Source organism: Cebus imitator, unplaced genomic scaffold (genome assembly GCF_001604975.1).
Source record: "Cebus imitator isolate Cc_AM_T3 unplaced genomic scaffold, Cebus_imitator-1.0 Scaffold173, whole genome shotgun sequence".
NCBI classification, from domain to species: Eukaryota; Metazoa; Chordata; class Mammalia; order Primates; family Cebidae; genus Cebus; species Cebus imitator.
In genome coordinates this window covers 3958531-3969974 of record NW_016107488.1, presented here as the reverse complement: position 1 = coordinate 3969974, position 11444 = coordinate 3958531, and the positions used below count along the sequence as shown (strand labels likewise).

General features: G+C 39.9%; 1 protein-coding gene across 2 annotated transcripts in view; it reads right to left on the bottom strand.

Annotated features, from left to right (window-relative positions):
* Positions 1-2393: 2393 nt before the first annotated feature.
* BEND4 (BEN domain containing 4) overlaps positions 2394-11444 on the bottom strand; it is a 39089-nt gene continuing 30038 nt past the window's right edge. Inside the window, exon 5 of one of the 2 annotated variants that reach the window (XM_017544909.2) lies at positions 2394-9132. In XM_017544909.2, the coding sequence (XP_017400398.1) occupies positions 8915-9132 (218 nt within the window). In that variant the 3' untranslated portion in view covers positions 2394-8914. The remainder of the gene's footprint in view (positions 9133-11444) is intronic. The other variant, XM_017544910.2, reaches the window with a different exon arrangement.

Sequence of the window (11444 nt, the reverse complement as noted above, 5' to 3'; positions counted from 1 at the left end):
GAGCTACTCATTTTGAGTTACTTTTTGAGGTTGACGTAGGAATCCAAATTCATTCTTTAAGATATATCTTGTTGTCCCAGCACCATTTGTTGAAAAGACTATTCTTTCTCCATTGTATTGTCCTAGCACCCTTGATAAAAATCAACTGATCATAATTATAAGGGTTTACTTCCGTTGGCTATCTGGGTTCCTTGAATTTCCATATAAATTTTAGGATCATCTTGCCAATGTCTGCAAAGAAGCCAGATGTTTTGATAAAGATTGCTTTGAATCTGTAGATCAATTCGGGAAATACTGCCATCTTAACAATATTGTCTTCCATTCCATTATCATGGGGTGTCTTTCCATTATTTAGGTTTAAAATTTCTTCCAATGATATTTCGTAGTTTTCAGTATACAAGTTTGGCGCTTATTTTGTTAAACTTATTCCTATTTTATTCTTTCTAATGTGATTGTAAATGTAATTATTTTTTCTTTTTTTGAGACAGAGTCCTGCTCTGTCACCAGGCTGGAATGCAATGGCGTGATCTCAGCTCACTGCAACCTCCAACTCCCTGGTTCAAGCGATTCTCCTGCCTCAGCCTCCCAAGTAGCTGGGACTACAGGCACGAGCCACCACAACCAACTAATTTTGTATTTTTAGTAGAGATGGGGTTTCACCATGTTGGCCAGGATGGTCTCAATCTCCTGACCTCATGATCCACCTGCCTCAGCCTCCCAAAGTGTTAAGATTACAGGCAGGAGCCTGTAATGTAATTAATATGACTGTGTGTTGCTAGTGTATAAAGGCACAATCGATTTTTGCATACTGACTTTGCTTTTTTTTTTTAAGACGGGGTTTCACCATGTCGGTCAGGCTGGTTTTGAACTCCCGACCTCAGGTGATCCGCCCGCCTTGGCCTCCAAAGTGCTTGGATTACAGGCGTGAGCCACTACACCTGGCCTGATTTTGCTTTCTGCAGCCTAAATGAACTTGTTTATAATCAATTTTCTTGTGTGTGTGAGACAGGGTCTCACTCTGTCCCCCAGGATGGAGTTCAGTGGCACCATTGTTGCTCATTGCAACCTCCACTGCTCAGGCTCAAGTGGTCTTCCCACCTCAGCCTCCCAAGTAGCTGAGACTACAGGCGTGCACCACCATGCCTGGCTAATTTTTGTATTAATAATTTTTAGTGGAGACAGAGTTTCACCATGTTGCCCAGACTGGTCTCAAACTCTTGGCCTCAAGTGATCCGCCCACCTCAGCCTCCCAAAGTGCTGGAATTACAAATGTGAGCCACTGCACCCAGCCAGTTTCTAATGCTTCTAAATTGGTGGCTTTACTCTGTGTGCTTTGCTACAAAATATCCAACAGCTCGTATTACTTAATAAACTTCTTTTAATGCTTCCGAATAACTTTAACTGATATTCCAATTCTAACAAAAATTATTTGGACTAAAGTATTGCTTTTCCATCCAAAACTACTGACTAGGCTGGGTATGGTGGCTCACACCTGTAATCCCAACACTTTGTGGGAGGATTGCTTGAATTCAGAAGTTCAAGACCAGCTCAGACAACATGGGAAAACCCGTCTCTGCAAAAAATACAAAAATTAGCTGAGTGTGGTGGTGTGCACCTGCGTCCCAGCTACTCAGGAGGCTGAGGTTGGAGGATCATTTGAGCCCAGGAAGGTCAAGGATGCAGTGAGCTATGATTTAGCCACTGCACTCCAGCCTGGGCAACAGAGTGAAGCCCTGTCTCAAAACAGAAATAAAACCAAAAACTATTATCTTAAGTTTGTACCTTCTAGGGCAAAAATAAAACACCTTTCTATGTTCCCTAAAACGCAAAAGTGTCTTGTCTTAGCTTTTACTTTGTCTGAGTTTGAAATAACACTTACTCAATTGTGCTGTTTGCTAATGATTATGTCAGATTTATATTTTAGGTAATAACTACAAGTGGGAAGCCACAACCATGGCCCCTTATTTAGCCACAGCTATTCTGCTTTTGAACCCAGAACACTGTTCAAAAACCACAAATAATCACTATCTGTTTATTTTTAAAAGTCATAGGTAGAGCTATAGGGTTTTTTTCCTTCCTGATGGAATGGTACCATGAATAGGAAGCATGTGTGCTTCATGTGTGAATGTAGAAAATACTGCATGGAAATCCTCTTGGACCACATGTCACTGAGATTGTCACTGGCTATCCCTTTCATTCACTAGATCAAATGAATTTCTGGATGATTTCTGGTCACTTTCCTGACAAAACTGAGTATCTTTTATTTGGATATTAAGCATATAACATTTTCCTGGTGTTCAGAGACAAGCAGAAAAGCCTTAGCTTCAGGGAGAGAAAAGTTACCTATTCAAAGAAACAAAAAGTATTTGCAATGATGCAAAAAAGCGAGTTAAAACACTTAACAGAGACTTGACATTTATTGTGCAATTTTATCCCCAACAGAACATGTGGCATTCTAGAGGTATATGAGGTAATAAAATCAACACTCCAATTAGAACACCTGAAATAACTGGCTCTAGTAACAAATGTCTCTTATAATTAAAAATATTGAATGTTTAAAAAACTTTTATAACATTTTAAGTTCCTAAAAGAAATGAGCCTAACACTTAAAAAACAACTTACTTTTCTATATAAATTGTTCACAAAAAAATCTTGCTATTCTATATTACACTATGCATTTGTAGTTTTATTAACATATCCCTAGTGGGTATTAACTCTACACAGTACAATCAAATAGAAATTATTCATAGAGAATCAACAAGACTCCAACAATAAAAATATCAGGATCAATGGATTTGTCACAGTTTCTCCACAAGTATTCATCATAGAAAATAGAGTAAAGGCAAGTCGGCCCCGGTGTTAGGCTGCTACATGAAGTTCCAGAGAGGAGACACATAAAGGCAATGCTTAAATTGGGCAGGGTCAGGCTGGACCAGTGACCTTGAGAGCTCCATGACCCTCTTCTGGCATGCCCTGTTCCCAAGAAGCACAAGCCAGGCCCCTCATGGCCTTGGCATGCTCTTGAACTTAAACACAGCCAAAGGGATGTTAAAGCCAAACTACAGGGAAGAATCAACAGAGTACTGTATTTTCTTACAGAATTTTCACAACAGTTCTCACAGTGACATCATAAATTAACACTCTCTCTTTCAAACCAACCAGGCTCATCAGCTCTAAAGCTACAAAGACAACAAACATGAAAAGTGAATTAAACATTGGCTAACTGATGCCCCGGTGCTATTTCTAACATCTAGGAGTTCCCAAAGACTCTCACTTCACTGAGTTCAAAGTTTGCTTTTATCTCCCTGCATTTTTGCATGAGGAACCTATGAGATAAATGTGAACATACTAGTGATTTTAATTTACCCACTTTAAAAAAAATTATTCTGGTTTCCATCATAGGATCTTACGTAGAGCAAGCCTTATACAGAAACCTGGGCAATTCCCAGAAGATATATGGTTTGTATGTTCCTACTTAAGTACAGACATACTTTAGAAGTAGGTTTCAGTAACACAAATATCAACTTTCCTTTGATGGCATAAATAAGGCAACAAATCCCTTCTAAAGTGTTGATGGGCCTTGAGAACTGTGCTCCAACTACTGAGGAAGACTGAACTGGTCATTCTGCTTACTATGCCCAAAGGGATCCTCTTCTTAGCTGAGTGCCCTGGGCAGTTTCATTATCAATACATTGGGGTAAGAACCATAACAGCCACACAGGGTAGTTGTGAGGATTAAAATGAGGATGCATTAAAGTGCTTATCAAAGTAATTGTCACACAAGAACTCAGTAGATAGATATTAGCTATAGTTGTTGTATATACTGCTGTCGCAATTAAGTGGTTCTGAATGGGCCTAAATAGTTTTCCAGTGTGGCCAGGATACATCTGGCCACTTGCACTAGCCCAATTATTCTAAGAATAAACAGATTTTCAAATGAGTCTTACTAGCAGATGTGCTTTCATTGTAATTTTGGGATCTGTGATTCAATAAAAAAGCCCTTTTATCAGGCAGCTATAGAGAGTTATGAGGGAAATTAATCTGGTCACCATTACTGCAAAGATTTGGTAATTTAGTGCCTTCAGAAGTCAAATTAACCAAGCTGATCATTAGATGAGAGGTCTTGACCTCTCAGTGTTACCTGCAACTGAATATGCTGTGGAGGGTGAAAGTGGTCTCTAATGTGTACACAGATCAGTTAAAATGTTACATTTCACATTTAGAAGGCAAATATTGATAGGTTATTATTTTGGCTCTCCATATTGTCTGATGTCAATTCTTCACTCTCCTCTAAAAAAAAAAACCTAACATAAATGAAAGAACCAGTGCCACTGGCTGACAATGTAGCTTTGCAGAGGACTATCCGCTGGGTGATATTTTCCTACATTATTCCAAGTGAAGTGGTTATTTTTATCCAGTACTTACATGACTGAAAGAAGCCATCACTATGTTTACAAAAATACAACATAATGATACACACTGCTGTTTAGACACATTTACATTAGAGTTCCGACTCAAGCACTCCATTTGACATGTTTTGCCAAACAGTTTTGGCACGTGTTGCCACATTAAACATACACCAGCAAGACTTGCACCATATGTGCGAAATCATTTTCTATTACATTTCTAAAAATCTGTATATATGAGCTGTCAAAAATTAACGCAGATCTGTACTGTGAAATGACATAGCACTGAATGAGGAAAGTTAGACGTTTAAATCTTCTCTAAAATTGAAGCTATTACCCATGAATGAGATTTTTAAAGATAACTGAAATCTAAGAAACTCAGGATGTAGTCAATGGGTATTAGGTTTAAGTTCTAGAGCATATAGTGAAGAATGGAATGTAAGTGAGGGCAATGGATGTTTGCTTTTCTGAACATAGTGCACGTTTCATCTTTACCTAATGCTCCAACCATTTTCTGAGAACAACAGATGGGAGGCAACAAGCCACTGAGTGGCAGGGCAATGCAGGAATCATAAACCTATAGATTCGAAGTCTGGATTACTGTCTAATTTAGGGCAAAATATCTGATATTACAAGAATAGTTACTGGACTTTAAAAAATCCTATCAATATCAGTTACCTCTAGTTGATGCCACATGGAGTAGTTGAATCAAATAATAAACGGTAATCATTTATATCTCCTTATAATCCTGACAAAGGAATCTCTTATGTCAATGTGTCTGTCACTGATGAAAGGTAAGAAACAATGCAGATCACACAGCCACCTACTAACTCTACAGCTGTGATGTAGCTACATGGCTCAATTCTCCTACCAAAGGAGATGATAGCAATTTTCAGCAAACGCTGTAATATTACCCTTACATTCCTAGTGAAGCTTAATGAAACATAAATGGTAACAGTCACCTAAATGCTGTGATGGAATGAGGAAAACCAAAAAAGTGATGCCTGGGTTCAGGGGCTGGAGGAAATATTTTCAAGTAAATAGGGAAGGTAGTTGTAAAATGTCCAAGTAAAACAAGAAAGTACTTGTAAAATTTAAATGGTTACAATTTTTCTTGAAAGCATTTAATGCTAAGTTAAACCATGAGATTCTGAACGAAGCACTGTCAAAAGAGTCAGTGAGAAATGTGACTTCAGCATCTGCTTGCAAAACACTGGCCCCCTCCACAGGCTCCTGGCCTACACCATCCAGTTCAGATCATTCCAGGGTCATCCTGAACCTGGCTGGAACTGAGCCTGGGGCTTCAGCTCACTGTGAAAGGCCAGCATGATCTTTTTGACAAGATTTTAATTTGGAAAACACTGTCACTTTTGGTAGGTATGGCTCTTCTGATAGCTAGGCTTATGGATCACCCCTAGTCATTGACAAAAAAGCCACATTTAGTCTTTGCTGTCAGGCCAGCCCCGTGACCACCTCCTCTAACCAATGAAGTGAAGGCATAGCTGCATCCTGAGCTGTTTTAACTCCATCTATTTTACACCAGTGCTAACGTGACTCAAGGAGGACTCTAAAAGCTGACATGACTAAGTTTCTTGTAGAGCAATCTGTCCATTTGCCAGATAAAGATGTAGAAAATCAAATCAAAATGATAAGCAACACCTTCAAGTCTCCAAGGATTTCAACTGAAAGGCTCACAGAGTAATGACAGCATCCGATCGTAGTGGTGAGTTTTACCCTGGCTACATAGAGGCCTGATGGGCCTTAACCAAAAATAAACGAACATCCTTTGTAGGCCCTGATTTAAATATCAGGAAACCATGCAGACAACCACCATGAACTCAGGCACATACCAGCCTTAAAGGTGAAGCTCACGTGGCAGTGTGGATGTGTCCTAAGGAGAGGAGCAAGTGTCTACACTGATGCTGTATCATAGCCTAGTGGCTGCTAGTGCCTTCGTGAGATGCTAGATTTGGCTAAAGGAACCCAGCAGTTATACAAACAGTAGAAGTATAATGGAACATCTCACCAGGGGGCAAAAGTCACAGGTCCTACACCAGGGAGAGGAGTTAGGACTGGCTGTGTGATGCTGCTTATGGAGTCTGTCAGCCTTGTGCAAAAGAGATGCTGAACAAACAGTCTCAACATTCAGAATTTGCTGATGGAGAAACAGCTGATAGAGAAATAATTCACCTAGAGTGGGTATGAGGGAAGAGACCATGTGTAACTTTGGAACAAAGGTGGTGTGCAAGCCTGGCACAGCAGCCTTCTCAGGAGGTGACAGTGACAGCCAAACCACAGGCTGCTGTCCCCTGCCCTTGCAGCAGTGGTGCAGGCGTGTCATCATGTACGGCCATGGAGCGGGAGTGCAGAAAGTGCTCTTGCTGGCCTCAGCGAAGACCAGCATGACAGGGCTCCAAGATGATGCTTAGATATGAAGAAGTGTTCAGGACCCTCAAACTTGCAGGAAAACAAGGCTAGTGTGTTTTTCTTAAAAGGAGTGATCAAATATTGTTTGCTATAGAAAAACAGAACAATGTACTCAGCAGTATGGACAACTTAAGGCCAAGACAAAATTAAGAGAAGGTAAGATGGAAAAACAGATGAGGCTATGGTGGGGTTTTTCTTCTAGCAAAGATGTCATGTTGTCAAAGAATCTCGTAAGAAAGACACCAACTTCTCGGACCTCTAAAAATGCTTTAAGTAGTATCTTTCTTCCTTGGATAGCCAAAGATACTGGTCTCACGGTTGCCATAAGAACATGGCATTTGCTCATATCATTTCTTCTACTTCTAAATTTTAGCTAATTTGTCCAAAATAGATTTGTAATATTAGTTTTCCCTCTACCATTGAATAGATTTGACAAATTTTAGTTAATTTTCTCAAAATAGGATTGAAATATTAGTTCCCCTACATCATTGAGCAGATCTGACAGATGACCATCTCTATAAACATTGAACTTTTCAATGGATGAATGGTAGTAATACAAAAAAAGCTAATAAACAAAAGCTACACAAAGACCTGTTTCTAGGATTTTGTATATAGTGAATGCAAACTAAATATTAAATCTAAAGGATAATTCATGAGTTTATGTTGACAAAAAAAGCCAAAAAACCCTTTATCAATGGATGCTCATAAACTTCAATCTCCATCCAATTTTCAAAACCCTTGGTCATGTCTGTAGATGACCAGTAGCCTTCAATAAACGGTGTCCATTTAGTCCTTTGCTCTACAAAGAATGCAGTAACCTGGACTAGTCTGGTAAAGAAAGCCTCTCCTGACTCCAAACAGGAAGCCCTCAGAAATGATTCTAGCACCTCTACAGCATTTGCCAATAAGGAAAGGTTCCAAAGGTACCATTAATTTCACATATGGAGTTCAACAAATTAACCAGGGAATAGTGAGTGGGAGAGGCACAGTGCTAACTTAGCCAAAACTAAGGGGCACACTGGGGGAAAGGAGGCACAGTGGGGCTGAAATGTTTTCTTCAATGACAGTGGGAAACAAGTTTCATACAAATGCTAAAGATCAAATCAGCAGAGAAAGACCCTCAAATTTCAGACTAATTACTGACAAGCCCATTGCATAGTTGTCAGAATGGCCTTGAAGCTGTGTGTATACAATGCCAGAGCACCTAGTCAATTCAGGGAATACCATTAGTCGCACCACTTGTTTGGTCTTCAGTGCACCAAACAATGAATTGATTGAAATTCTCATTGTTCTACCCATCACTTTGGCACTGTGTCAACAAAGCCTGATTTAAGGCTGTGGAAACTATTAATTTATTAACCTAAAAACTGAGCATTTGAAAATGGTTTTGGATCTTTGGATGTTTCTTGACTAACAATGAAAAATGACTACTGTTTGTAAACTCCGGAGATCAAATAGTGCCTTCTTGATCAACACAGTGGATTTTTTTAAATAACAGAAAAATAGCTGACCTGTAATTAATCACTGTCTGTAGATGCTGCCTCTCTTCTCTGGCTTCCTTTTAGTAATAGACACTATTAATGTCAAAATAGTATATGATGCCATTCCTTGCCGAGAAATATGAAGTCAAGTCTTTGGAAAACATAAAGACAACTTATTCGAATTAAGAGAATGTTTGTTCCTTGTCCCTTAACATAACTCCATGTCTCCATCTTCTCCCATGGGCAGAAACACTACCCCAGCCTTCCTAGGGGACCGTCTCTGCCCAGGTAGCAGAGTTTAAAGATTTGAGAAAGGTAACTAGGAGCTCACCTATTTTTTCACCCTCACCATCTAGCTAGTAATCATTTAAAATGAAATCTATTTTTTTATTTTTATAATATAGTATTCCAAAAGTATGTTGTAGGCGCCATAACTTCCCAAACAACCCTAAAATGGATTTCTATTGGGGTACTGTGGCAGCTGAGAATGTGTAGAGTATGACAGAATGACATGCTTTGGGCTCTCAGGTGACAGGAACAGGACCTTCACAATTGGAACTCTTGAGAGGACCGGCTGCTACAACAGGAAGATTCTGTCCACTAATCCCCAGATCCATCCTGGGAACTTTTATTGAAGACTTCATCCTGCGAAGACTGGTGATCGATCCCTTCATAAAACGAGCCACCGTTGTGCAGGAAAGTCCCCACTGCCCGCCCCTGTCGGGCGTGACCTACAGCATCGCTGAACACTTTGTTTATCTGCTCCTCCGAGGGCATCCACCAATCAGGGTTGGAGGTACAATGCATCCTAATGAATTCTGCAGGAATATACACAACATCAAAAAAAGAGAGAGAGAGAAAAAAACAACAGCTGGTTTTTGCAGAAGATGACAGGGCAGGCTGCTTAAACTTTAACAGAAGCTCTATCAGAAAAGCTTTATGGGAAATCCAATGCAATGCCATGATGATGTCACTCATTAGACCCAATTTATTCTATACAAAAATTTTCTTCTCATGTGCAAAAGTTAAAAAAAATCGCATGAGTGAGAGGGTAATCCCTCCAAGGAACATTTGCTGTTGAAATGAAAGGTAAATTTAATTTGTAAGGCACGGAATGCATCCTGTCTGGTAAAAGTCAAGGAGATTTCAAAAGCTAAGTTGTTACCTGCTCACGTTTTGAGAATGTTACTATCTCCAGAAGCACAGCAAATATCATTAGCATGGTATTCTTTACCCAGCTACTACTTTGAAGATGGAGTACAATAAAATAAGAGTCTTAGTGACTGAGGAGGAGCCTGAGTGTTAGTTCAGAAAAGGTACCCACGTTCTTAGAATGTTGCATGATTAGCTATACTTATTTCTCAAAACGTAATTTCTATACATGGGCTGGCAAGTATTTTTTATATGATGTCTCCTCTAAATATTTAATTTCACCACAAAGCAACTAAAATGCCTGGAAGAGTGAAATGCTTTAGCTACCTCCAACACAGACAATCACCATGTCTTGCCTATGTATTCTCCACCCAAGGGCTGGATGGAGGTCCACGCACTGTGGCCCTAAGTGAAAAATGAGCTGGAGATGGCAGTCTCTGGTTAGGCAGCCTGGGCTGCATCAGGTATCAGTGTGACAGTGGCTCCTTCAGTGTTTCCAAAGCAGCAGCACTAGTTTTCTGGGATGTATTTTAATCCCTCAGTACTACTGACTTCCTATAGAAATGTAAAATGTTGAATAAGAATTTCTGGAAAAACAATACAGTGATGAGACCCCTTATTTGACTCCTATAAATAAGCCTAAATGCAACTCCCTTGAGTACACACAGCCAGTGCACTCACTCAAGCCCCCAAGCTCAACACCGCCTCTGGATGAGTTAATTCCATCATCTCTTACGATGTCAAGAAATACAGAAAACGATGGTTAGTTTAGCAGGACAGACCCTGCAAATTTCTACCATCTAGTCACTCTGAGTAAGTGGAATATTCAGACAGCTAATAGCAGGTGCTCTGGAGCACTTGTGTCTAATAAATATAGGCATTTTCCTCTCAAGCGGTTTCCTGAATTGTGGGCCATGCACATAAGCCTATAAGGCTGTCTCAATCTAGGAACCACACATGCCTGCCCCATCCCTTCTGGATCAGAATCTCTGGGCGAAGGCCTAGGGAATCTCAGCTGCTAACAAGTACTACATATGCACCCTACGCACATGATGTCCAGAATTGCTATGGGCATCTCAGGAGGGAGTGCGTAAGTATCCTTTGCAATAACCAGGGCCTTAGCAGTGATAATGTGGCTTTTTTTTTTTTTAAACTGTGATTTCTTCACCAGGAAAAATTTTTATCCCTATTCAGAGTAAATCAATATTAAGTCTTTCCAGCCAATAAAACTGCCATTGAACTGTACAGGTTAATATTGAGCTTTCTGATATGGATTTTTCAGGTGTGAATGTTTTCTTGGCATTATAACACTTCTATTTGTCTAGGTCTGTGTTTATTTGCACTCGCTGAATCAACTGGATACCTCCTGATTCCTCCTCCCCACCCCTCTGCCTGGCCTACAATAGTGCAGATTAACTGTGAAGTAATCGCTATTAATACTGCTTAAGTCGTATTACCTATGCAGTACATTTAATAGAAACTTTTTTTTTAACCAAAAGAAAAACGTTTTACTGGGCAAGGTATATTTTAGCATTAAGGAGAATTAATCCTAAACAAATTTAAGGGGTTTGGCCAAGTATTCTTGAGAAGATACTAGAAGGGGACACAAACTAGTACTGGAAATGAAGTAACATTTTACCCATAAAAAAAAATTTCCACGCCTTCCCTTCCTGTGTGCGTTCCCCTATGCTCCAGTTTTGCTGGAGGTGGCCTTCTCTGGCAGCAAAGAAAATCTGAATTGGAAGTGTGAAACATGAGGTGCTATGCGATGCTTATGTACCACTAAGTGAGAACAACAATGCTAAGGCAAACGGAGATTTTTAAAAGAGTTTCTCAATACCAAGTAGATGGGCCACATGAAGCCTAGACGTTCTCAGCAGAAAGAAATCAAAATACAATAAGGCTGAACACTTGTACAGGGAGAGCCACAGCCAATGCGGTGAAATGAGATCACAGATGGTGACACTGAGCGGAAGAT